This window comes from Panicum virgatum, chromosome 4K (genome assembly GCF_016808335.1).
Source record: "Panicum virgatum strain AP13 chromosome 4K, P.virgatum_v5, whole genome shotgun sequence".
Classification (NCBI taxonomy): domain Eukaryota; kingdom Viridiplantae; phylum Streptophyta; class Magnoliopsida; order Poales; family Poaceae; genus Panicum; species Panicum virgatum.
The window spans coordinates 17,716,181-17,743,832 of record NC_053139.1 but is presented as its reverse complement, the minus strand read 5'-3'; the positions used below and the strand labels follow the sequence as shown (position 1 = coordinate 17,743,832).

At 46.8% G+C, this 27,652-nt stretch overlaps 2 protein-coding genes and 1 pseudogene across 3 annotated transcripts; all 3 read right to left on the bottom strand.

The window, feature by feature from the left end:
• Positions 1-601: 601 nt before the first annotated feature.
• On the bottom strand, positions 602-4,945 carry LOC120703355. The gene has a single exon (XM_039987398.1). It carries the CDS (start codon positions 3,946-3,948, stop codon positions 826-828), a length of 3,123 nt encoding a protein of 1,040 aa, XP_039843332.1. The 5' UTR covers positions 3,949-4,945; the 3' UTR covers positions 602-825.
• A 3,058-nt stretch (positions 4,946-8,003) lies between these two features.
• LOC120705103 lies at positions 8,004-8,985 on the bottom strand. Of its 2 annotated transcripts, none has more exons than XM_039989626.1 (2): positions 8,602-8,985; positions 8,004-8,527 (listed from the first exon to the last, which is right to left on the bottom strand). In XM_039989626.1, the coding sequence occupies exons 1-2, from the start codon at positions 8,916-8,918 to the stop codon at positions 8,317-8,319; spliced, it is 528 nt and encodes a 175-aa protein (XP_039845560.1). In that variant the 5' UTR covers positions 8,919-8,985; the 3' UTR covers positions 8,004-8,316. The 2 variants fall into 2 exon arrangements, with proteins under 2 accessions (XP_039845560.1, XP_039845561.1); XM_039989627.1 differs by having other exon boundaries at positions 8,010-8,527; positions 8,610-8,985.
• A 54-nt stretch (positions 8,986-9,039) lies between these two features.
• Positions 9,040-27,652, bottom strand: part of LOC120701984 — a 36,427-nt pseudogene continuing 17,814 nt past the window's right edge.

Sequence of the window (27,652 nt, the reverse complement as noted above, 5' to 3'; positions counted from 1 at the left end):
TTAAGTCATATTGCAAACACACTGTCGGATTCACTCCATGTGGGCAATGGTAAGGAGTTAGCAAATTTAAAATCCAGATGCCCTGTGGAGTGTGGAGTCAAAGCCTCAAAGGGGTGGACTACCATAGCCGAACTGTTGAACATGATGCCGATGCTAATCACTGCTGCTCTGTTGCCAGATGATCATGGTGGTGGCAGCGACGGTGCTCGTTCGGTGCCGTCTTAGTTACCCGCTTGCAACTAGCTTGGATCCTAAGACCCTTTTTTTATCAACTAATACTTAATAATGAAAGTAAGATAACTAGACAATCATATTCCATAACTAGAAAAGGTTGCACAACCTGGTTGTGACACTCTCCTCTTTTAGCATCTTATCTGCAATGAGGAGAAGCAGGGACGGAGAACGTTCAAGACATTGGTCAAAATTCATAAAATATTTTGAGAATACAACCGGTGAACTGGCACAGTATTATCAAATATCTCTACCAGTTGAAACCAAGTGTGATCTCTGTTTCTAATGCAGAATAAAGCTTCAGACTTTGAGAAATTATGATAGGCCTTTCTGCATCTTGCACTCTGTGTTGCCATGTAGGAAAAAAAAATGAATGCAGAAACATACTTAGCACATGGTTTCATCAGTATAGCAGATTACATGAATGCTTAGCACACATGAAGCCAGTGCTTAATCCGGACATTACCAGCTTTCATAATAATGTGAGTCCAGAAATAATGGTGAGAACTGAAACACTGATTGTTTGCACTGTATTACAAAAGGATTCCTCGAATTTGCTCCCTTTGTACCTATGTATTTCTTCTTGAAACTTGATCAAGATGCCCTGGGCAGACAAAGCCCACTTCTCTTCAATTTTCTCAGACATTTTGCAATGGCACTGGTCAAAAATATTATAAACACCAGAGCAATCACCACGCCAGCTACTAGCACAAAGACATATATTGAAGTCCTGAATTTCCGGCAGCTTCCAGCAGCAAAAGCTATCATGAGAGCCAGCAGGTCTAGTATCATAACCAAGCAAAGCAGTACCTCGATGGGAATAGATTTCTTCCTTACAGATTTACTAAGCAGCAGCATGATCACAACAATAGAGGCCATGAAGGAGAACGAAATGAAGCAGAAGAATGTCATATAGCGTCGGTTATTAATATCATGAAGGAGAGGATCGCCTGCAACATGGCCATTGTCATCAGACCAGAAGCCATCAGGTGGATTCAGACCAGCTTGATATGTGATTGAGGCAGCTAAAATTGCAATAAACATGAGATACTTGTGCATTTTATTTTTCTCATCACAATCTGAAGTTTCTGAAGAGTTGGAAGAAACTTCTGGCTCAGTCTTCTTGGTAAGAAAAACCCACTTCTGAAGAAATTCGACAAATGCATCCAATAGTTTTCCTAGTGTATCATGCATTGGAGGTAGAAGGGCTTGAATCACAAGTGATAATAGAACAGCCACAGCAATGATGATAACAAAAATAGATTGTATTTTATTCCTGCAGCTTCCAGCAGCATAAGCAATCAGGAGGCCAAGCAAGCCCAGCACCAAACACAGTCGCAGAGCATAGGACTTGACTCCATGCTCAAAGGATTCCTTATTCACAAGTAAGATTGTGATAACTACAGAGGACACAAATGATACTGAATTTGAGTAGTAGAACACATCGTATCGTCCTTGATTGTTATCCTGAAGAATTGGGTTGCCTGGTGTGCCACTGACATCGCTGTCATCAGACCATACACCTCCTGGAGGGTTTATACCAGCTTGGTATGTAACTGTTGCAGCCACTATAGCAAGCATTAATAATAGATTATGCCTCCTTTCTAACTCCTGTTCCAATTCGTTCTCACTAGCAATATTCCCTGTCTCATTGGCACATAGCTGAGACAATGCTGACCAAAAGTGCTTCAGTTTTTCTGACACCCAATTCTTGCAATGTATAGGAATTACATGAATAGATAGTAGAACATGAAAGCCAACATAAGTGAGCACAATACATACTAGCACTGATATGTAAATGGATTTCTTTGCTTCCCTGCAGCTTCCCATGACAAATGCCCCTGTTAAGGAAAGCAGATCCACTATCATAGCAATTTGCAACTCACGGCGTTTTGTAAAACTCTCGCTCAAACTCTGGCTCAGAATTACAAGGATCATGACAAAAGATGCCACAAATGCAACTGCATTGAGATAGAAGAATGCAATGAAGCGTGGATGATTATTGTCCTCAAGAATACGATCGCCTGCTGAATGATTATTTTCACGTCTTGACCAGAAACCGCCTGGTGGATTCAGACCTGATTGATATGTCAAAGATACTGCAAGAATGGCAAGAAGAAGCAGACAGGTACGGGTCTTCTTCAGGTGCTTCTCACTTTGTTTGCGATGAGAATTTTGGTCTGATACATCTTCACTGGTGTGAGCATGGCCATTCTCAATATCTTCTGCATCATTATCTACTTTGAGATTGTCCCTGGATTTATTGTGGTCAGAAGAGCCCTCCACTGGAATATCAGTAGTTCTGAAGTCATCAGTTGAAGATTGCTCTGTGCTGAGCAGAGCCTCCTTTGTGTTTACATCTAGCTGGCAATCTGTAGATTGGTTCTCCTGGTTGGACATGAAATCCTTGGTATTTTCTGACTTTGATGGATGCCAAGAACTAGGCAAATGCTCCTTAGTACTAGTTTCTTTATCTTTGTCGGCAGGCGGACACTCTCCACTGGACTCTCCTTCTGTGGTATTTGGTACTTGCTGATTGCTTGCACTGTCTTCTGGTGGTACAACAGAAGTGTGGACTGAGTCTTGATGATGACTTGCAAAAGAGAGTCCTCTAACCACTTTACCAACATACCATGCAGTGCCTTCATTTATCTTTTGTAGCCGCTCTGCTACAGGTTTGTAAGAAAAGATCCTTGCTAAAACTGCAATGCAGAGCAACACTATGACAATAATAAACATGACATATAATGATGTTGCCAAATCCCGAGAGCATCCTGCAGCATAGGCACCAATTAAGCACAATATGTCAGCCACCACACAAACAGAGACTGCTTTGGATCTTATTCCATGCCTGCTCAGTTCTGGGCTCAGAAGGAGTATAATTGTGACCAAAGATGCCACAAAGGAGGTTGAGTTGCAACTGACAAATATGTTATAACGGCGTAGGTAGTGACTGCGAAGAACAGAAGTAGCTGGACGATTCTTGTAAGGAGGAGAAGATCCTGAGGCATAATCATTTTCAGCCCAAAAGCCACCAGGTGGACTCAGCCCCGCTTGGTATGTAACAGTAGCAGCAAAAGTTACAAGCATCAAAATAAACTTGCGAGCCTCCACCGTGTCTTTCTCTTGAGGGCTGCTCGCTTGCCCAACATTGAAGACGTATTTGGGTAGAATTTGATTTGCCACCTTCTTCAATTCCTTTTTTAGTTTTTCTGGAACTACCCTTGTGGATACTAAGATATGAATCCAAAGGTATACGAATACAGCGAAGACTAGAACCCATGTGTAGATGGATGACTTAAGTGCCCTGCAGCTTCCGGCAGCATAGGCCCCCATTAGACTGAATAGGTCAACCAGCATTGTAAATTGCATCAAACGAAGCCATAACTCCTGCCTGGTCACACTCTTGCTTAGAAGCAAGATGATTAAGACAAGAGATGCAGCAAAGGCTGTTGCGTTGCAGTAAAAGAATACCTCGTACCGCTTGGAGAACTCAGCTTGAAGGGCAGGGTCACCAGCTTTATGGCCATCCTTGTTTTTATACCAAAATCCCCCGGGTGGTGTTAGTCCAGAATTGTATGTCACACTAACTGCTAAGGTTCCCAGCAGTACCAAATACTTCCTCAGTTTCCACAGGTGCTCATAACCAATTTGGGTGCTGCCTGTCTCATTGTTGGCGCCATTGCCTAGTCCTGGTGAGTGTTGCACGATTGCCATATGGCAGGCTCCCAACTAAGTGCAAGTCCCAGCTGCCCTTTCTATACATGCACTTGCAGTAGAGGAAAAAATAGCTCTTTTGATGCGAGAAGGTATCTGAAAGGTTATTCAAGGTCTGTTATGACTCCTGGACAAGTAGGACGGCTCACAAAGTGAAGGATGGCGAAAGAAGAGCATCTGACAATAAAAGGAAAGAAAATAGTGGCAATGAATTATTGTGTATGCTTCCGCTGGCTGAGGAACGAATAGAGTCAGAGTAGTAATAAATTCTTGTACTAGATAAATCCCATCGTATATATTAAAACAGGTCAAAAACAACTGCGCTTCAGTTACTTTTTAGCACCATTTGCAGATCAATTTGCAGATATTTTTTATTCAGCAAGGAACATTTTTCTTACTAGTACAACATACAAATACAATGACTGATGAATAAATATATACGAAATATCTCAGTCCAATTATCGCTTGGCATGAGATAAATCTGAAAAAAAACAACAGTGAAAGCATGGATACCTTAGTTCCAGAAAAGAACGTATAAAATATGGGCACGAGTTAGTAGTGGTGAGTACTTATCTTCTTATTACGGGGATAGGCAATGCGGAGGCGCCACCAGGAGATCGGATCGGCACACACCAGCAGCACGGCATCGCGACAAACCATCGGCGGACCGGCCGACTGGCTGGTGCGCGACGGCCAGGCATCTATCGCTGGTCGTCACACTTGTTGGCTACGGCAAGCGCAGGACGCCCTGCTGCGGCGTGCCGTGCGGCGCCTTGACATTTCTGCTGCGCAACATGGGACCGCGGCTGCTTGATCAGGGTGGAGCACCTGGCCTGGTGTGCACGGACGGGGCGAGGAGATTCCCCGGGACCCGGGCCGGCATTCCGGCGAACACCGGGCGGGCAGGAAGAGTTGGCGATTCGATCTCCTGGTAGGGGGTCACCGCGCGAGCCACCGGGTCAGAGACCAAGGCCACAGCGCCCTCGGCAGGAAAAAAAGAGAGTAAAATGCCGATCCAGAAGGTGTCACTTAACTCCATCAATTTCGAAATTGTATTTCTGGGTCCATAAACTTATAATTTATATTATTTTGGTCCACAAATTCTGAAAGTTAATTTCTAGATCTATAAATTTGTAATTTGTATCACCTAAGTCCATAACCCACCATCTAACTTTCATGCACTGATATCACGCCAACATGAATGTACGTGATGCCCGCACGTTGCTGGAGTTCCATCAGAAGGGTAAAATTTGAGCTCTGATTTCGAATTAAGTGCATAAGAAGAGGAGATAGGAGGGGTGAAAGACTTACTTTGGAGATTATTAATAACTACTGGGATTCAAAGAGGGGCTTACAGACTATCATTGGTGTGTTCTGGAGCTTAGATCTTACCCTATAATATAGGTGATGAGATAGGGGTGATGTATTCGGAAAGGTGGAGCAGGTTACAGAGGTACACAAATAATATGTGTGCTGTGGTAGCCTGGTAGGGGATATTACGTCCTCCGTGGCGCAGGTGGTCGGATACATGGTGCCAGGTGTTGTGGTGAAAATTTTCGTGATGAGATTAGACTTGGGTCAATCTACAGTGGTTTTTGGTGAGAGGTTGAAAGATATTAATGGAGAACGATATCGGGGCGACCTTTGTGGGGCACGTTTGTAGCAACACAAGTGCTCATAAATGAAATTTATGGACCTAAAATTGTATTTTCAGAGTTTATGGACCCGAGTGACACAAATTACAAGTTTATGGACCTAAAAATACACTTTCAAAGTTTATGAATCTATGTTTTTAAAGTTTATAGATCTAAGTGACACAAATTACAAGTTGATGGACTTAAAAATACACTTTTGGAGTTCGTGGATCTAAATGACACACACTTACGAAGTTGATAGACCTTTGGTGCATTTTGCTCTAGAAAAAATATTGAATTTACAACAAACACGGACTTCGTAGACTCAAAAATGTTAAACTATCTAACCACGAGTTCTTTTGAACATCACAATGCCAGAAGAAAAAGGGAATGTCTCCTTGTAAAAACAATACTGCATGTTCTTTAACAACCCAAAAAGCATGGAGCAAAGCTAGTTTCAGAAAGTTAATGCAGGTTCTTCTATAATTAAAAGGTAAAATAGGTATTTTTGGTCTCTCAACTTTGATTTAAGGGTCAACTTCATCACTTAACTTATAGGCCAATATAGTCTCTTAGCTTTCGTTTTTGGGTCAAATTCATCCTTGTGTTGTATTATACCCTATAATAACATGAGATTTATGTAAAAAGTCTTTTTTACCCTTGTCTCCTTCCCCTTCTAAATTACTCAACAATTTATTATTACTAAAAATATTTAGCCAATCCAAGCAAATTAGTGTAGTGGCATGAACATCAGTGCATTTAGGAGCTGAACATCACGAGTGTTTAATTTATAGCATAGAATTTTATTTATCCATGCATTGCATTGTATTGCGGATGCATGAAGAGTGGAAATTAAAGAGAGTAAGAAAAAACTAAGAGTGAAAGAACTTTCTCCACTTATATAATGTTACTATAGAGTATAGAATCAGCATAAGGACATCTAAAATGAAAGTTGAGGTACTATATTGGCCAAAAAGTTGAGAGGCGACTTTGACCCTTACAATAAAGTTGAGGGACCAAATTGGTTATTTTGCCTAATTAAAAGTTGTTCAGCTGCAGCCAGGGATTTAGAGTAACTTCTATAGTAGTGGTAGTTTCATATATACTCTCATGTCAGGTATGCAATGCAAACCCTACATCTTCTTCATGTATGATGGTGAGTAATGAAGCAGATATGTTTACAGTTTGTTTTGGAAACAAGTATGAATAATGCAACAAAAAACCTTTGTTGTCAGAGAAACAAATGGCGCTAGAACGTTAGTTGAGAATGTATTGTATGAGTTTCTAAAGCCACTATAAGACTGAGTCCAACAACAACATGCAAACCCTTTTTGCGTCTCATCGCGGCTACTGTAGCACATGCATCAGTCTCCAACAGCACAGGCAAACGAGGGACGCAAAATGCGTCGGAGGAGAGAGGCGATGCAAAAATGCGCTCCCTCTCTCCTCCGACGCATTTTCCTGCGCCGCAGAGCCCACGCCGCCGGTCCTCCTCTGTCAGCCCCCTTCGTCCTTCCTCCTCTCCGCCGGTCCTCTTCCGCCGTGGAGCTTGGCCGCCCCTGCTCCTGCTTCGCCGCCACGGTGCCGTGTCCCTGCTCCACTCCGCGCACGCGCCCTTGCTCCGTCGTTGACGCATGCCGCCGCCCCGGACGCCGCCGCGCGCGCACGCCGCCTCGCCCCCGCCGCTCCACATCCACTCGAGGAGACGCGGATCCACGCCGGGGAGGGAGGCCCGCTGCCGGAGATGATGGAGGCGGCCGGCGTGCTTGAGGAGGCGGAGCTCGAGGACGCGCCATGGACCCGCGCGGCGGCGAGCTTGAGGAGGCGGAGCTCGAGGACGCGCCATGGACCCGCGCGGCGGCGAGCTCGAGGCCGGCGCACCCGAGGCCGAGCCATGGACCAGCCGTCGAGGCCGCGCCGCCCGCTGGAGCCCCGGACCAAGGGAGAGAGGGACGCGCGGCGAGGTCCCGCGCGGATCTGGCCGGAGAGGCCTCCCTGTGCTGCGCGCCGGGAGGAGGAGGAAGCCGCGGAGGGAGGGGGCGGCGCCGGCATCTCGACGGGCCGCTGGCCGGTGAGGTCGATCTTGCCGCTCGCGGTGGTGCGGAGCTCGGCCGGCCCGCGGTGGAGCGGAGCTCGCCCACCCGCGGCGGCGCATGGATCCGCGAACGGAAGGAGCCGCGGACCGAGGCCGGAGGAGGAGGAAGCCACGGAGGGAGGGGCGGCGGCGGCGCCTCCGTGTCGGTCGCGCGGCCGTGGCCACCGGCGGGAGGAGGGGAGGGGGCGGGGGCGGCCACCGGCAGGAGGAGAAGAGGAGGCCGGGGGCGGCCACTGGCGGGAAGGGGTGGCGGCGGGAGGAGAGTGCGCTGCGCTGTTGGAGACCGGCGTTTTTGCGTGTGCGAGGCAAACACTGTAGGGAATGCAAACTGCCGAATGCCTTCCTCGTTTTCCATTGCGTTGTTGAAGTCAGTCTAAACCTTTCTCAGTATCTTGGTGATCTGTCTTTACTTTACCATAGGGAAAAAAACACATAAAACACAAAAACATATAATGAAAAAAGAGTAAAATACACTACCAGTCCTTAAACTTGTTACGATGTGTCATTCAGGTTCACAAATTTTTAAAATGCATTTTTGACTCCTTAAACTTGTCAAGTGATGCACCGGAGGTCCATAACTGTTCACGTAGGATCTAAATGCTGATGTGGCATGCTGATTGGGTTCAACTCAGCATTTCCCTATTGGCGCATTTCGTCGAGCAGGTCATGGGCAGGCCTCGCTCGCAGCACCCCTCTTGTTCGCCATCCTGCAGGCCTGCACCGTCGACCTTGGCGTTGATCTTGCGCGTCAGGTCGTGGGCAGGGCCAGCCATGAGGTGCCAGGAGAAAACGGCAGAAGGGTGCGACATCGATGAAGGCAGCAAGTTCCTTTTTCACTTCTTGATTCGCCCTGTTCCAGAAAAATTGCGTTTAGCAAGTGCCAAGAGAGTGAAACAAGAACACTGCCGCGGTGCACCGGGTTACCGGCTTACCGCCGTGCTGCACGACGTGTGGCGGCGGGGCGGTTCCGCGGCAACGCCGCTGCCGTGGCTAGCTCGGCCGCGGAGGTACACCGCGATGGGCGAGGAACACTTGCTCTTCATGCTCGTCAGCATGGTCTTTGCCTCGCCAGTCCTCATCTTCCTCTTCGCAGCGTTGCAAGAGTCCGCGGCATCCGTCTCGACCACAGCGTGAGCTAGAACGGCGAACAAGAGGGACGCTACTTCTGTCTGGACCGCATCCCCCACCGCCTGCTCGACGGAATGTGCCAAAGGATGTACTGAGTTGAGCCCAGTCCGCATGCCACATCAGCTTTATGAGTCCACCTGGAGTGTTATGGACCTCCGGTGCACCATCTAACAAGTTTAAGGAGCTAAAAAATGTATTTTGAGAGTTAATGGACTTATATGGCATAACATGACAAGTTCAAGGACCGCCAGTGTATTTTACTCATGAAAAAAAAATCCACGGTCTTTCACGAGTTATCTAGCGGATTACATGATACTTGCAAAAATATCAACATGGTTTAGTCCAAATTCAACTTTCGTAAACGACAGTTTAGTAACATACAACATCACCATCTGACCATCCTGCAAGTAAAATTGAACACAAACAGTGGTGAGTTTTTTTTGCGCTCTGCTACAGAAAAGGAAGATGACGAGGACGAAGAAGATATACTGACTTCAGAAGAGCAGGGAGGGTTTCTTCAAACTCGCTCTGTTTGTACCCTTGTGCTTGAAACACGAACAGTATATCTTGAACAGAAAATCTCACATGTCTTCCACTTTCTCAGATATTTTTTAATAGCCCTTGACATAACAATAAGAACCACAAAACATACCACTACGCCAGCTACTACCATAAAGACATAGACTGAAGTGTTAGAATCTTTAGGACCTCTAGGAGTAGATCGGCGGGTTGTACTCCCTTTCTGTAGAAGAAATACCTCGCTGGTAGCCTCTACAGGTTCGTCGGTGGCGTTCTGCGATAGGGCAGCGACACGCAGTGCAGGGTTGGCGGTGTTGTAGTCGACGGCGAGCCAGTGGCGGCGACGGCGCGGCACGGTGGAGCTTCCCGTCGCTGACAGTCCCCCTCTCTAGATCGGGTTAGGGTTTAGGATGGTAGGAACTGTAGCTGCGGCGAACCTCGTGCCTTGTGCCGCTGGTCCTCACCTCCTTTTATGGGGCTGCGCGACGGGGGCCCACCAGCCTTCCATGGGCTGAGCGCCCCCGATCAGGGCGCGAGTCAGGGTCCATTTGGTCCGTTGGGCCCAAATGGTGGAGATTAATACTAACATTCTCCCCCTTGTTCTCATCTTGTCTTTTAACTTATCTCAATCTTTACTTTCAACATTCTTTATTCTTTGTTTACCTACTCCATCACGGATTAGTGCATATGAGCATGCCTCATCGTCACGGTCAATAACCGATAGACTTAACAGCTACAACACACATCTCGGTTCTGAAATAGGTACTTTAACTTTGGGCCCTTTATCGTCCGGAAAACATAGACTATACCATGAACCCATGTCGACTGTGTGTTCTCTGTACACACTGGGCGGCAAGCCTTTAGCAAGCGGATCCGCAGACACTTTCTGTCACTTATACTCACAATGCATTTCATCATGATTCCGGACTTTCTCCTTTACAACGTATAACTTTGTGTCAATGTGTTTGGCACCACACTTGACTCGTTGTCATAGGAGCAAACTACTTTAATGGTTATTGCTGTTGTCAACCATTATCAACTCTGGGTACAGGTTCACTTAAGCATTTTGCCTGTCCCTCGGACTCGTATCATGCTATACTATATCTTTGCATCACATTGATCATAATTGCTTTGTTTTGGAGCTTTTCCACACAAAACCTCCAAATGTGAAAGTTAGCGACAATTGTGAATTTCGCTACACATTTCACAAGTTCTACTTTTGTACTCACAACCTTTTGAGAGTACTTGTTCTTTCCAACTTAGCATGAGGCCGACATTCTCAATTTCATTCCAGTGATCTATATCTGGATTGAACTTTTGCCAAAAGAACCCGGATACACAAAACTATGTCAGGGTAAGTTCTTTACTTGCGCGCTTATAAAGCTTCTAACAGCTGAAGCATATGGGACTATTTCTGTTTCACATTGGTTCCTATAACACTAAGGTTCCCAAAACTATTACCCTTGACGATAGGAACATGCGTATGTTTACTCATTCGCATACTTCATTTCTTTAGAATCTTTTCTAAGTATGCCTTTGTTGTAACCATAATACCCCTTTCTTTTTATCTCAATGAGTTTCAATTCTTAGAACGAAAACCAACCACTGAGATCAAAAACTTGAGGACAAGAATTCTTTATCTGAAATAGCATATTAACACCACCACTAGTGGGTAGGGTGTTATCTTTAAGTTGTGGAAATAAAATTTCCCATTCTTTAACTTTCTTTTAAAACTTTCCTTAAAAACTATTGTCCTCCTCAATCTCTTTAAACCCAAATTTTTTTTCTTACTATTTCTATGAACTTTAGATACCACCATCTCAAGGCTTTAAATGTGTTTTTTCTTGTGGTATCTCATATATTCTTTCTTTCCATGACAAAACGTCAAGTAGTGTCATGTAAATATTTCTTCACTTTGTGTGAAACTTTTGTCACAAGCCTTGCGTTATATCTTTCACCATTCCCTCTAGAGTCACATTTTTCTTTGTAGGTCCATTACAACATACTGTGGTGACTCTTTTAGGAATTATTTTCCTTTTCCACGGACTTAGCCCATAGAATTCTCGTGACTTCTTCAAATGAGGTGGAATCAACCTCCATTTCTTTTCTTGGTACATTGTTTTCTATATGGGGCTGTTGTTGGTCTTTGCCAAAAGCAATAGACTCTATAGACTCTTGCATAACAAGACCCTTCTTTACATTATTCATCTTTTTTGAAAAGCTAACAACAGGTGTTGTATGCAACATCAACAAGTATGAGAAATTTATTGCTCCTGAATCATCGAAGTGGACACGCATTTCTACTTCTCTTCAAGGCTTAGGTCTCTACATACCATGCTCCCCAGATTATTCTATCTTTTGTAAAGATGGCATATCAGTAAATCTCTTGTTTTGGTTCAATCTGTTAAAAACTTTATATCTATTAAAAACTTTATATGTGCTTTGTAAACACCATCTTACTATCTTTGAGGGTCGTCCAGCATGAATGCCCGAATTTAGCCATTTCTTTACATAGGGGTATCACTATAGTGACCGTTGTACTCCCCCTGACGGTCATATTCATTCTTTAATAGATCATCTCTTGCTTTCAATGCACATTACAGGGGAGTACTTTTCTTAACTGTCTCATATTTCTCCCCCTCGAAATGTGGCTTGAACTTTTCTGCCACAATTTCGAAAACTATTCACAACTTTGTGAATGAGAAAACTTTTATTACTTCATCCACATGATTATGTCATGCAGAACAAAGTATTTTCTTAATTCGTATGGGAGTACCTTTTATTCACTTTATTTTGATAACTCAATAGAGTTCTTTATTCGATATGACAGTATTTTTTTTTATTTCACTTCACGAACTCAACAGAGTCTATTACCAATACTTTAGAAAGTCACGCTCGCAAATCTTTCTTATCTTGAGGTTCATATGTAACTTTCCATTCTTCATTAAACTCAATGAGTGCTTAATCTCTGTGACACAATAGAAGTGCCCAATCAATTCTAGAATAGCAAAGGTACTCCAAACTTTTTCTTCCAGTGTGGGATAAACCAGTACATAAGTCACCACAACTTTCTCCCGCCATGCAGGATTAGCACTATGCCAACTTTATCCCGTCATGCGGGTTATTTCATACTTTTCCAAACAAAAATGTTAGGTTCGGTTCATATCAAATTCAGAAATAAATCTGAATATTTCATGACACACATGCTTAATCCGACGTTGGTCAAATTAAATATGTATGACTTATCACAACTTTAAATGAACTCAAAATGAAATCTTCTTGATAGATAGTACACAAGAGGTATTTCTCAAAAATGATCTCTTACTGCTCTATCTTCTTTTCTTGGATCAACATCCATAAGTACTTTTCTTTTCAAGTCATTCTTTAAAGAAAATACACTTTATCATGCGATGACCTTCTTTCTTTCTGAGTCACAGGTACTCAGTTCATTTTCCTTTGTCCCGTCAAAAAGGACTACATGTAAATCTTTGTCTGAAAAGACAACAACTAAAACTTTAAGTTCTATTCTATATCACCGTTGGGCAGAAATAGAATAATCTTTTACATTAATTCCATATCACCGTTGGGCAGAAACGGAATTAACGTATGGAAAAACTCAATGAACTTTAAAACCATAATCTGCTCCTCAAAATTAAATTCTCTCGTTGGTTCGAATTTAATTAGAGAATAATCAAATTTATTGCAGCGAAAACTAGAAAAATACATTTCTCTAGTTTAAGAGCAGTTCTTTATCTATTCTCTAAAAAAAATCACTATAATGCAACATTTACCATGGACTTTAAACTTTAAACTATAACTCATAAAAATTATAATATTGTTATCATCAACGTTGGTCAGAAAATAACAATACTATAATTAACTTTAGATTTCTCTCCTTTGAGAATTATCTTTATAATTTCAATGATGCTCAACTTTGAGACTTTAAATGGCATAAAAATGCCAAAACTTTACTTTGACTTTAAACAGCAGAAGCTTTTCTAAATATTAAACCTTAAAATGTAGCTTTTACCCATGGGGAAAAACTCATTTAAGACTTTTGGACTATTTTTTCAATTAAATCTTCTCGTTGGTTCCGACTTAATTGAAATATAGCATTGTATGACAACAGAAATATTTTCATTTCTTTGTGGCAGCGGAAAACTTTTCTTTCTTTTCAGAAACAATACTTTGTACTCATTTTCTCTCTAAACAAATTATCTCGTTGGTTCAAAATTGATTAGAGATAAAACTGTACAAAACTTACTCAAAGTAAGTTCTTTAATCATGCTCTCAAAAGTAATTCTCCCGTTGCTTTCAATTAAAATTAAGAGCAACAACTTTCAAACTTTACAGCAAACACATGTAAAACTTTTAAGCATTACTGTACTCATTCTAATCTCTAAACAAAATTACACGTTGGTGCAAAATTGAATGGAGATCAAACCATCTAATATTTCATCAAAATTTGCCTGAAAATAAGAAAACTATTGACAAAAAAAACTTACTGTGCTATACTCTGCCTCCAGCCCAAACGGCAAAGGCTGTCTACGCCCGCAGCATGGCAGCGCTCGGCCCGCTCGCGACGCGCTAAGCCGGCCCATGGCCCAGCTCGCATGCCTGGAGCCGGTCCGGCCGCCAGCCGCTGTCGGATGGGATCGAACGGCCACCCGCCGATTTCAGCGAGGCAAAACCGGCGGCCTGTGCATCCTCCCCAAAACCCTAGCGCACTTTTCTCCATCCCTTAGCTCTCCCGACTCCCGAGCCGGGTCCGGCGGCGGCCCTCGCCAGCGCGTCGCGACAGGCCGGCCCCCTCGCCATGGTCGCGCGCAAGGGCCCGGCGCCTACCTTTCTCGGAGCTGCACGGCGGCGGCCGCCCATGGCGACCGGCCACCTTGGCCGTCGGCGCCAGCGTGGGACGCCACCGCTGGATCCAGTCCAGCCGCCCCCGCGCCATTCTTTCTTTTCCTTCTCTTTTCTGAGCACCGAGCAGCGGTGGCCCTTGGCAGGGAGGAGGTGGCGCCGCCGCTGCACGCCCCCTTGCCGGCTCCGTGGCCTAGCAGGTGCCAGGACCCCTTCATTTCTCCCCCTCCCCCGGGCCGGTACCATGCAGAGGCGAGCCATGGTCGCCCGGAGTGACGGCGCCGCTGTAGGGCCTCTCGCTGGTGCGCGCGTTCGCCAAAGGATGAACGCGCCGCCGTCGAGCGGCCTTGCAGTAGTGCTCGAGCCCGAGCACCGGCGAGGCGGCCCGGAGCGGCGCCTGTGTTCTTTCCCGCACGGCGTCGAGTGACTACCGGCGGTGGTGACCAACACGACCGACGGCCGGCGGTGGTGGCGCAGCAGGTATGTCCCACGGCCCTTTCTTGGCTAGGGTTTGTGATCCTTTCTGTCGATCCAATTCGAATCGAAATCTTTTCTTCTTCTTTTCATTCTGATTTCTTTACCCAAAACTCGATCTACTCGCTAGATCGGCTAACTGATACCATTGTTAGAATCTTTAGGACCTCTAGGAGTAGATCGGCGGGTTGTACTCCCTTTCTGTAGAAGAAATACCTCGCTGGTAGCCTCTACAGGTTCGTCGGTGGCGTTCTGCGATAGGGCAGCGACGCGCAGTGCAGGGTTGGCGGTGTTGTAGTCGACGGCGAGCCAGTGGCGGCGACGGCGCGGCACGGTGGAGCTTCCCGTCGCTGACAGTCCCCCTCTCTAGATCGGGTTAGGGTTTAGGATGGTAGGAACTGTAGCTGCGGCGAACCTCGTGCCTTGTGCCGCTGGTCCTCACCTCCTTTTATGGGGCTGCGCGACGGGGGCCCACCAGCCTTCCAGGGGCTGAGCGCCCCCGATCAGGGCGCGAGTCAGGGTCCATTTGATCCGTTGGGCCCAAATGGTGGAGATCAATACTAACATGAAGTGCTTAGTTTCCTGCAGCTTCCCGCAGCAAAAGCTGTCATGAGAGACTGCAGGTCCAGTATCACAATCAAGAGCAATACCTCAAGCGGGACAGCTTTTTTCCGAATGGATTTACTCAGCAGAAGCAAAATAACAACAATAGATGCCATGAATGAGATAGCATTGAAGCAGAAGAATATCTTGTAGCGTTGGCGATTAATATCATGAAGGAGCGGGTTGCCTGCATAATGGCTTCCGTCGTCAGACCAGAAGCCACCAGGCGGGTTCAGACCAGCTTGGTATGTGATGGAGGCTGCTAAAGTGGCAATAAGCATGAGATACTTATGCCTCTTTCTTGCTTTCTGCTCATCACAATCTTTAGTTTCCAGTGACTTGGGAGTAATTTCTCGTCTAACAGTCTCAGTTCCAAAAACCCAGTTCTGGAGACATTCCACAAGTTTCTGCAGACGTTCCATAAGTTTAGCCAATGGTCTTCTTCGAGTTTCATACATTGAAGATAGCAGGACTTGAATCACAAGGGATATGAGAACAGCCACGGCAATGATGATGACAAAGATGGATTGCTTTCTATTTCTGCAGCTTCCTGCAGTATATGCAATCAACAGGCCAAGTAAACCCACCACCAAACACACTCGCAGTGCATAAGATTTGATTCCATGCTCACAGGATTCCTTATTCACAAGTAATATTGTGATAGCAACAGATGACACAAATGAGATTGAATTTGAGTAGTAGAACAAATCATATCTCTTTCGATGGTTGTCCTGAAGGACTGGGTTTCCTGGTGCGCCACTGACATCTTTGTCATCAGACCAGACACTACCTGGAGGGTTGATGCCAGCTTGGTATGTGACAGTTGCAGCTAGAATAGCAAGTGTCAGTAGTAGATTACGCCTGCGTTCCAATTCCTTTGGAGCAGTTTCCTTCCCTGTCTGCTTCTGGCATAACCAGGGTTCACCTTACCGACGGTAAAGCGATTTTCGCCAACTAGCGGTATCGGTAAACCGGCGGTAAATCGCCGGAAACCGCTAGAAACAGCTCGAAATGACAATTCAAATTCAAAAAACCGGTAACCGTTGTTTATCGACCGGTAATCGCTGCTTACCGACCGGTAACCGTCGGTTTTAACCGGTAAACACTGTATGACTTTGGAAAATTAAAAATTTTGGCAGCATTTTGTGGCAGAACCGTCCGAATTAATCCGGCTCAAGTGCGCTAAACATCACCATAAAGGTAATCCCGGCTAACACGCACTTCAAACGGAGTAATCCGACAGTACAAGTCAAGCTAGCTATTTGATCTTCAAACGTATCAGCTGAAAATAAAGTTGAGCCACAAGCAAGGCTGAGTATACTAATACTCAGCAAGACTTACCCGACTAAGGGTATATACTTAGCCCTTTTATCTAGACATGCACGACTTTTGGCTGGAGGGGTTTGTTTTGCCGAAAAGCATTAAGAGTATATCCTTAATTTTCGGTTTTAGCTTTCAGGTTCTAATTCAATTAGCCATTCTAAATGAGCATCTATCCAATAGCATACATTGGTGGACAAATGGATCCATATAGCTAATATGAACACATGTTTTTGAATATAGCTACACAACAAACATCTAAAAATCAATGTAAAATCAAGAAATACTCACAATGCAGTGGTTTCCAGTCCAAACGCGCCGATTTCCGCTCGGAAAACGCCGAATACCGCTCGGAAAACGGGCCTTAATGGGTTCCGAAAGTTTTTTTATTTTTTTGAGTGCCCAAACAGTCAAATATTTGAACATGTTCTATATTAGAATGATGTATGTCATCTCTACTTTCTTACCATATTTTTTCCTTTTTTATTTCAATTTTTTTTGAAAATTTTAAATCTGAGCGAAATTTTTCAAAATTTACCGCCGGTTTGTGTTACCGGCTATTACCGGTATCGGTAAAAATCGGCGGTAACCGCCGGTTACCGATCGGTAAGGAAAACACTGGGCATAACTGAGGCAACGCTGACCATACATTTCCACAGGAGAAGTTCGTTACTTTATCTGAAACCTGGCTTTTGCACTCTGGAGGGATCACATGAATTGCTATGAGAACATGAAGAGCAACATAAGCAATAACAAGACACAATAACACTGATGTGGAAATAGACTTCTTTGCATCCCTGCAGCTCCCCATGACAAAGGCCCCGGTTAGGGAAAGTAAGTCCACTATCATAACTATCTGCAAGACACGATATTTTGTAACCTTCTTGCTCATACTCTTGTTCAGTAGCATAAGGATGATCACAATAGATGCCACAAATGCAACCGCATTGAGATAGAAGAATGCAATGAAGCGTGGATGGTCACTGTCCTCAAGGATGTGATCACCAGCTGAGTGATTATTCTCACTTCTTGACCAGAAGCCACCTGGTGGGTTCAAACCTGATTGATGTCAGAGATATTGCAAGAATGGCAAGGAGGAGCAAATATGTGCGGGTCTTCTCCAGATGCTCTTCCATTGAATTGCGAGGATAGTTTGGTTCAGGTGCTTCTTGATTGCAGTCTGTACGGCCATTCTCATGTTCTTCATTGTTATCAATGCCACTATTTTCCATGTCACGGTTATTATGTCTAATCAAATTGTGTTCTTCTGCAGATTCCACAGTATCACTGACTTCCGCAGGTAGAGAATGCCTTCCCTCCTCAATATAGTCACTAGCTAACACATTTGGTTCAGATGAAGATTGCTCCGGTGACATCCCGGAAAAATCACCAAAATAAATCACTCGCTAAAAATAATTTTCAAAACCATTTTCGTCGTTGAGCTAAATCTTTTTTCGTCCGAGTTCCTAATCTCCCAAAATCTTTCCCGACGACCCGCCATCTCGACACCCGTACCGATTACCGTCCCGTCTTTCTGTTTCCTTTCCTCGTTCTACGTGCGCGTCGCTTCCCGCCAAAGCCACGCAGCGCGCTGACGGCCAACCGACCGCCGCGCGTGCTCGACCGGTCCCGCGGTAGTCGCCGCGACCTCCGCTGCCGCGAATCGCGCCGACAGCTCTCTCCCTTTCCCTCTCTCCCTTTTCTTTTCTTTTTTTTTCCTTTTTCCCTTTTTCATTTTCCCTTTTCTTTTTTCTCCCTCCTTCCCTTTCTTCCTTCTCCCTCCTCCTTTCCTCCCCCGCGAGCAGCGCCGCATAGCAGAGCCGAGCTCGAGCCTGCGCCGGCCACCACCCCTCCTCCACTTGCGGCCGTCCTCCCTGCCACCCCGTCCCGTCCAGCTATGCGTCGTACCCCCTCGCCCACCTCGACGCTCGCGCCACCCCGGCGAGCCCCGCCAAGCAGCACAACTGTAAGGATCACCGGGGTGTCCGACCCTAGAGGGGGAGGGGGTGAATAGGGTCGCTAATCGCTTTTTAACCTAGGGCTCAAAACTGCTTGCATAAGATAAACCTAACACGTCCTACGCATGCTAGTTATGACTAAGGTTTATCTATGCTACTCTCTACTTACCCCTAAAAAGACTTGCAACCTAGCTAGTCCTAATCAAACTAACTAGGAAAGTAAAGGTATGCAAGGTAGAGTAAGTGCGGAAACGTAATGCGGTAAGTAAAGAGGTAAGTGCAAGAGGGATGCAAACTCCCGAGTAGACACGGTCATGTAACGTGGTTCGGCATAAACGCCTACGTCCACGGGACACCGAGGCTCTTCCGATCACCGTCTTGCACTACGCCACCAATGGCGATGCCGGCAAGCAAAGGCAAGTGCCCACAAGACACCGAGTCTCGTGCACCGCCACCGTCTCTCTCGGTCACCCGGCCGAAATCCACTACGGAGCTTCTCCACCAAGGAGGGGGCCTCCTCTTCCCCCGCACAAAGTGTCGTTGCCACTCCACACCAAGACGGAGGGTCACACGACGGATCACAAGTTGCTTGCCGCAGCAAGACTTCTCTCAAGGGAGCTCTCGCAAGAACTAATCCCTATAACAAGAACTAAGCACTCTCACAAGTGTGCTTAAGCCTATATGATGTACAATGAAGCTCTATGGTGGTTGGAGATGATCTTTAGCTCTTGTATACTTCCTTGAACTCCAGCACACTCAAATGGTGCGGCCTTGGGGGTATATATAGGCAGCACAAGCAAATATAGCCGTTGGAGAAAAGCTGCCAGAAATGTGCTTAACACCGGTTAATCCGATGCTCCCCAAATTTCCATCGTCGGTTTAACCGGTGATACTAAACTGCCCACTGAAAACTAGCCGTTACGTGTACGGGCAATCAACCGACGCAATCGACCGGTGTATGTAATATTAGCGTCGGTTTAACCGGTGAGTGCAACTGTCCTCTGATCCTTGAAAAACAAACTCTCTGGACAACTGCACCGACGCCATTAACCGGTGCATCATCGGTTCATCCGATGTATGCATTTTTCTTGGTCTGCTTCTGCCATTGCACCGACGTATTCAAACTTCCTATCGTCGGTTCATCCGGTGCCAAACCCTAGCCCGCAGGCCATCTCTGTCATTGCACCGATGAGTACATTTTGCCTTACGTCGGTTCAACCGGTGACTTGATTTCTTTTAGGTTGCCACACCACCGGTTTAACCGTTCAAGTGTTGCGTGTGTCATCAATCGCCAAAACATTATATTGAAATATGGCATGAGAGGCCATTTTCGCTACAACAACGCCGAGCTCGGGCGGCACGCCGAGCCTGGAGCCGCCCACCCCACTTGGCCGCCGCCCCCCTCCACTTGCTCGTCCTCCCCTGCCCGCCCGTCGCTTCACCTCCACTACGTGCCACTGCCCAACGTCGCCTAAGCTCCACCGCCGGCCCCGCCGCCATTAATCGTCGTCCTCGGAGCTCACCAGCCGGCCACCGCTCCCCGCCCCTCCCCTGCCTCGCTTGGCCTATAAATAGGGCCTTCGCGCAGCTCATCACCCCCACAAGCTCGCCCACCGCCGCTAGCCCCCTCCCTCGCCTCGCAGTGCCGCCTCCAAGCCCACCGCCGGCCACCTCCGCCCGCCCTCGCGGCGAGGCTGCCTCGCGCCACTCCAGCTTGAGGTGAGAGGGAGGATCGAATGCCCTCGCCCTCCTCTCCATTTCCCCCCGCTCCCCGGCCGCCGCCATGCCTCGCAGCGCCGGCAATCGGCGCCGCCGCCATGCGCCTCCCCCTCCTCTGTTCCCTGCCGACGGGAGGACGAAGAAGGGGCAAATTTGCCCCTAGGCCCTCCCCTTCCTTCCTATTCCATTAAGAGCCCCCCTCCTCTCTAATACCTTTTCAAATAAACCGCTCCATTCTTATCTTACTGAAAACAAGCCCTTCATTTATACAAAATAATTATAACTAGACCCTACCTATTTTCTAAAATAGCCCTCATAAATTCTAGAATTCTAATCAAGCCCTTCTCTCTCAAAAATATTTACAAGGAAGCCCCTCTCTTTTTTATTTTAATGAATAAGCCCGTCCACTATATAAAATATTTATGAGTAGATCCCTGCCTAATTTCCAGAGTAGCCCGAATGTTTTCCAAAATTCTATTCAAGTCCTGTCACTCCGAGAAATAATTACAAATAGGCCCCCAGATCCTTATTTAGCCCCTAATCTCCTCTTCGGCCTATCATTTCATGCGCCAAAAATCCTCCGTTTGCCCCGAAACTTTACCACGCCATTTCTAACATAACTTCGGCCATGCCATTAGAAAACCACCTAAAAATATTACTCCCATCTCCATATCTTAATTTCTTCCGATTCGAGCTCAACGATAAAATGTTTATTTCTTTTTATTTATTGTGTGTTTGTTTGTGTGCGCCGTAGATCACGGTGTGAATGAGGGAGAACCCGTCGACAAGCAGTACCGCGAACAGGTGTGCGAGGATCAGTACCGTGACCCCGAACCCGAAGGACAGTACCTCGATCAGGACCTCCCGGAAGGCTTTGAGGACGGCAAGTTCAATCTCATCCTTTGATTGCATATTTCGACCCAGTTTTATAAACACCTATTGGCCTATTTTACAAAATTGTATATACTTTTACTGCTGAAATATGGTTGGATAGCCACCCCTTGATTTGTTATTACCACTCCTTGACCACCTAGATTAACGTCTATATATGATTTATTCTTTATGGATGTTAATCACTGCTAAAGCGCCGCTTAGGACCCGGTACTCGTTTTATTACACTCAAAATGGTTACAACATGCTTTATAAAAGGAAAAATGTGTGAGTATTAAGAAAAGGGAAATTAGGTTGTAAATAATAAAATATTAAGATGGGATGAATGAATGGCATCCCGGGGTGGTTTGTCATGAGTTGGAGGCTCGTACCATTGTGGTAGAGCAAGGAGGTTGGGAGATAGCCATTCTGTCACAATTAAGGACCGAGTTGATGTGTCATCTTGCCTGACTCAACTATCGTGCAAATCACTCGACCGTTGTATGTGGCAACGACTTAGCATAAACCCCACTAGTTAGTCTGATAGCCATCAGGAGAGCTGAGAGCAACATGTGACCAAGGAGAAGGGATAAGGTCGTGGTGACTTATGCCCCGGTTAAACCTCAGTGTTAGGTCAATGGCCCCTTGGTGAAGTCCGTGTTGGCTAGTCAGGTCTAACTAAGGTGGGTAATGGTTTTGATGGGATTTGCACCGACACTAAGGTGATCGTGCTGTGGTACCCCACTTGTGGGTAAAGTTGCACACCTCTGTAGAGTGTAGAACCTATTCGAATAGCCGTGCTCACGGTATTGAGCGAGTTACGATTCGGTCACACAACTAGACTTTTGGGACGGATGTTTTCATGGAGTGCGTTGCTTTTGGAAGGTGTCCGGCAGTTGTGCCGTGAGCTACTGCGGATGGGGAGTCCGGTAGCATTTAAACTTGGATCCTTTGTGTAGAATCAACCCCACTCATTATTCGGTTAAGTGAGAAATTGCTTTAAGAAAACCTTTTTCAAAACTAAACCCCTGCATGTGTAAAATCTAGCTTTACCGCAAATAAACCTCAGCCCTATCCTTGATTTATCCTGCGCATATCTGTGTTACCCCCCTCCGTGGATGGGGTTGGACTTGTTGAGTACTTTTGTACTCACCCGATATATATTTATGGTTTTCTTCAGAGGAAGATCCGGACTACGCTGTTGAAGACGTCGAGTAGAGGTTGCGTCCGAACCCCAACCTTGCCTGTGGTGTTGGCCCTCTGCAAGATGATTCTACTAGCGCATCACTCTGAGCCCGAGCTGGAGACTGTCTGGGTCGTGCTTTGTGTATCACCGTAGCTGTGTTTTTACTTATTATCGTTTGTATCGAGTGTTCGCCTCCTCGAAGGTTTGGACGGTGACTGTACCATCTGTTGAATAAATGTGTATCAGCCTCCTGGGACTGATATTTGTATCACATTTAAGTCACCTCGTATGAGGGGACGCTTCAGCTCCGTACCTGAAACTATCTGTATGTCTGCAAACATACCATCCCTTTGCTGGCAGCTTGATGATGGATGTTCTGTGCTAGACAGAGATTCTGTCGTGGTTGCAACTAGCTTGCAGTCGGTTAATTCACACTCCGGATTGGACACAGGATCCTTGCTGTTTATTGATTGTGAACTATTGTCTGATGGATTCTGAGAGTTGGAGAGTGATTCAGTATTTTCTATCTTCTGATTGTCTTCAGGTGGATACTCCCCACTGGATTCCACTTCTGTGGCATTTGAAACTTGCTGATTGCCTGCAGTCTGGAGTTCTGGTTCACATGCACTGTCTTCTGCTGGTACAACAGATACATGGATTGATTCTTTCTGATGATTTCCATGAGAACTCTCTGGCTTTGAATTGATTGATCTGTTACTCCTAGATTTCAGTGACAGTGCTCGACTCAGCACACCCATGCACCGCATAATGTGGGCTTCGATATTCTCTAGCCAGTCTGCTACAGGTTTGTAAACAAATATCCCAACTAAAAACCCAATGCAGATCAAAACTATGACTATATTAAACATGACAAAGAATGATGTTGCTACATCCCTACAGCATCCAGCAGCATAGGCACCAATTAGGCATAACAGGTCAGCCACCACGCAAACAAGCACTGCTTTGGTCCTTATTCCATGCCTGCTCAGTTCTGGACTCAGAAGCAATATCATTGTAACCAAAGATGCCACAAAGGAGGTTGAATTGCAACTAACAAAGATATTATAACGGCGCAGGTAGTGACTGCGAAGAACAGGAGTAGCTGGACGGTGCACTGAGATATGATCATTTTCAGCCCAAAAGCCACCTGGTGGACTCAACCCTGCTTGGTATGTGACACTGGCAGCAAAAGTTACAAGCATCAGAATAAACTTGTGAGCTTCCTCAAGGTTCCTTTTCTCTTGATGACTACTTGTTTCCACATCACATATGCCCAACTTGGATAGAGTTTGATTTACCATCGCCTTCATTGTCGTTTTGAATGTTTCTGGAACAAACCTTGTGGATACTAGGATATGAATCAAAACATATGCAAAAACAATAATGACTAGAACCCATGTGTAGACGGATGACTTAAGAGCCCTGCAGCTCCCAGAAGCATAGGCCCCCATCAGACTAAATAGGTCCAATAGCATTGTAAATTGCATTGAACGAAGCCATAACTTCTGCCTTGTGACATTCTTGCTTAGAAGCAAGATTATTAAGACAAGAGATGCAGCAAAGGCTGTTGCATTACAGTAGAAGAATATCTCATACCGTTGGGAGAACTCAACATGAAGGACAGGATCACCAGCTTTATGGCCATCCTTGTTTTTATTCCAAAATCCCCCAGGTGGTGTTAATCCAGAATTGTATGTCACACCAACAGCTAAGATTCCAAGAAGTACCAAATACTTCCGCAGTTTCCACAAGAAATCAAAATCATCATCGGTTCTATCAACTAACAAAAACCTCCTGGATGAATCATCCATGGAATCCTGCCCCTTGCCACTGCCACCACCAAGGCCAGTGACCATGGAATTCGAACTATTGTTATTTCCATGGGCGTTGCTGTCTTCAATCTCATCATTGCCTGCTCCTGGAGTAATTGTGGTGCCAGTTGGAGCAACAGCATGCCCTGTTTGCACAGCAGTAGCCATATGGCACTTCCCATTAGTAGCAGCATGATACAACTCTTTGGATGTGAGAAGATATCTGGAAGATTCAGAGTCACAGATTACTCAAGAGTTGTTCTGATATATGGAAGAACAATTGTAAAAGAATGGGTACGGGAAAAAGAGAAGACTTGGTGAAGGGTAAAGTCACTCACTCACTCTTACCAACATAAAGACACTAAACAGTAGCTATGAATTATTTTGTATGCTTCGGTGGCTAAGAAACAAAAGAGTGAGATTAATAACAAGGGAGGCCCAGTCCATAATTAGAATCCGCAGCAAAAAAAATATTTAGAAGTTCTACAGTGTATATATACCACAATAGTTCTCAAATAGCATGTTGCAAGCAAAAATGTCAGAAGTTTTACAGTACATACCACAATCATGAAAGATGTTAACCGGAAACCGTAAGCTACTGGCAATGCTAAGCTACATCCAGGTTCACAACTCAAATCAAATTAAGTAAAACACACAGGAAGGAAAAGGAAGACACACCTACGGGGAAGACATTGCATTGCCCATCAAGAAGTTCCATGGACACATCCCAGCAGCTATATGATATGATCACTTCGTAGCCCAGGTTGCAAATTTAAGATCGCATATAGAGTGACAGATGGCTGCTCGGACTGGCGAACACACCTGTAAGGGCTCCAAGAAGCTTAGCCATTGAAGAACCGTGGAAGGTGTGAACAAGAGGAAGCAGAGAAAAGAATATGGCAAAGGAAGAAGACCAGGTGAAGTCAATGCCCCCATACAGTGACCCAAAAGGGAAGGGTGCTCCCTAGACCCCACGGTGACCAGCCACCAACCATGCCATTTATTGATTTGCAAGTGTGTTTTTCCTTGAAAGGACAAATGATGCTACTGCCCCAGCTAAAATCTAAGAGCACTGAAGAAGAGACAACAAGTTGGTGACATGGAGCTAGACTAGTCAAATTCAGAGTTGATTTGTTTCGAGTTTCTAATATGAAATATTGTAGGAGCGCCTGAGTTTTTTTTTTTACTTCCTCCATCACCAGTACTCACCAGTCGCCAGAATAGTATAGGAAGGAAGGCTGCGACGAAGTCCAACCAGGCAGGCTGGCTGAATCTGCACGTCGCGCCGAGCCAAGTCCACCGCAAGTTGGAGCGACTGACTGGTGGCGGCGTGGCGCCCGACGACGGACGGAGGACCTCCGCGTCCCGTGCACCGCGTGGCGTCGCAGACCGGACATCCACCACAGACCACTGGGCTCCGCCGTGTCTCCGCGCCTGCCGTGGGCGGGCATTTCCTTGACGATTCCGCTGCGCGTCGAGGCTCCGCTCCGCTCCGCTCGTCTCGTCCGGCGCGGAGAAATCGTGACGTCGCCGTCGCGCTCTCCTCCAAGGCTCCAACGGAGGGCGAAGGCGTCGGTGCACGTGGGGTGGGGCACAAGGCCAGCCCCCGAGTCCGTGTCCCGGTGCTGCGACTCGGGCGGGGGCGCCGTGGCCGCAACGCCTACCGCCACGGCATTCGCTCGAACGGCTCGAGCACCTGGCGAGCGCGGTTGGGACGGCGAACCACCACACCACGGCCCCGCCGCCCCGGTCCGGCATTTCGTCGAGCACCCACCGAGCGGGCACACGCAGCGCTGGGGCCCCTCGCTCGCGGCATCTAGCCCGAGTCGCCCGGCCAGAATACCACGAAGGCCGAGCCGGCGCGTGGGGAGTAAACAGAGGACTCGCGAGTCCGCTCAAGTGTAAACAGACTAGGAATTGGAACGGGGAACAGAACACACCTTGGTTGGATCTTCTTTCTTTGTCTGTCATGATCATAGAGTTAACATTAGAATAATTACTAGGTTTATGCCCGTGCGTTGCTACGGGACTTAAAAATTATTAGTACAATACGCAAAGCATAGGCAAATGATGCGTATCTTACTACCTTATTAGCAACATATATACTGTTTTACGACACATTAGGATCTACAAATGTCGGTATCCTGACGCGGCGGTCCGGACCCAACTAATGATAATACTGTGTGTTCCTCGTCCCAGATGTTGATGCAAGAGGCAACACAGTCACGCACGGATTTATCCTGGTTCCGGCCGTGGGGCCGTACGTCCAGCAAAGGGGTGTGCGAGAGCACTGTACTGTCTTGCACGGGGGGTGCCTGTAGTAGGGGTACAAGCGAGGCAAGAGAGGGAGGGAAGCTCCCAGGTCTATGCTAGAGGAAGAGTTGATTGGGGCTAGTGCCAATACCGGGGCTCAGAAGAGCGTATGTGCTCTGTAAGTAGTGCCGAGAGTTGCGTTCTACCGAATGAGCCGGCCTCCTTAAGGGAAAGTCCACCACCTCCTTTTATAGACACAAGGAGGGACGGTGTACATGCACAGTGGATCGTGGAAGTCGTCGTCTTCTCCCCGAATCGCGGGGGTGCAGTGGTCAAGCACTGTGGGAAGTACACTGTGGGGTATGGCGCCGGACGTGGCAGTCGTCTTGGGCATCGTCCTTGGCCTTGCAGAGATCACGCCGGCATCCTTATAGCTCCAGCGGGCGGCGTGGTCGTTTCTGTAGGGGCTACCGTCCTCCAAGCGTGGCGTGGCGGCGTTCCAAGGGTCCTACGGGCCAGGGTCTTATCCTGGTCAAAGCAAGAGCCGCTCCCGAGGGTTGTGCCCATGCCGTTCTAGGGCTCCACGGAGGGGAAAGGCTGAAGGAGGTATGGAGAGTTGGCAGTACAGTAGCTGGAGCAGTACCGAGCATGTTTTGCATTGCGTCGCAGGTTCCCACAATGTCGCCACAGCGTCCGGAATGGCGGAGCAGTGACCGAAGTTGGCGGACGGGACCCCGGTCACAGCCACTGTGAGGAATGGAGGACTGACGCCGTCTGACCTGGGTGCTGTGGAGGAGTGGTTGGAATTTAAGGCCTCCATATGGCGGGCGGGTGAGCGGAAGGGTCGTTTGTCCTTTTCCGTTGAGGGGTGGCCTCGAGCGAGACGGAGACGTTCTGCTCTCTCGAGGGCAGGTTCGCTACCCTCGAGCGAGGCGGAGACGATCCGCTCCCCCGAGGGTAGGCTCACTACCCTCGAGCGAGGCGGAGGCGCGGGGCGCAGTCGTGGGCTTCGGCGGGGAGGCCTCGAGCGAGGCGGAGATCGCCTCGCGGGTCCGAGGGTGTGCGGATGGGCCGCACTGCGAACGTGGGCCGCGTGTTGAGCTTCTTTGAGTCCTTTCCTTTCTTTCAGATTGGAAGGAAGCTGTAGGCCTTCGTGGGCCCGGTTGCCTAACACGTGTTTGCGTTTTTAGGGCAATTTTAGTCCCCTGATTAGGGTGCCCCTAATCATGGTACCCGACAGTAGCCCCCGAGCCTTTGGTCGAGTCAGGGGACTC

What these genes read in the sequence shown, in the direction of transcription:
- LOC120703355 (XM_039987398.1), bottom strand. Translation starts at nt 3,948, where the DNA reads ATGGCAATCGTGCAACACTCACCAGGACTAGGCAATGGCGCCAACAAT.
- LOC120705103 (XM_039989626.1), bottom strand. Translation starts at nt 8,918, where the DNA reads ATGCGGACTGGGCTCAACTCAGTACATCCTTTGGCACATTCCGTCGAG. An exon ending in TGCAGCACGGCGGTAAGCCG is followed by an intron (nt 8,528 to 8,601) that starts GTAACCCGGTGC and finishes TTTCTGGAACAG; the next exon opens with GGCGAATCAAGAAGTGAAAA.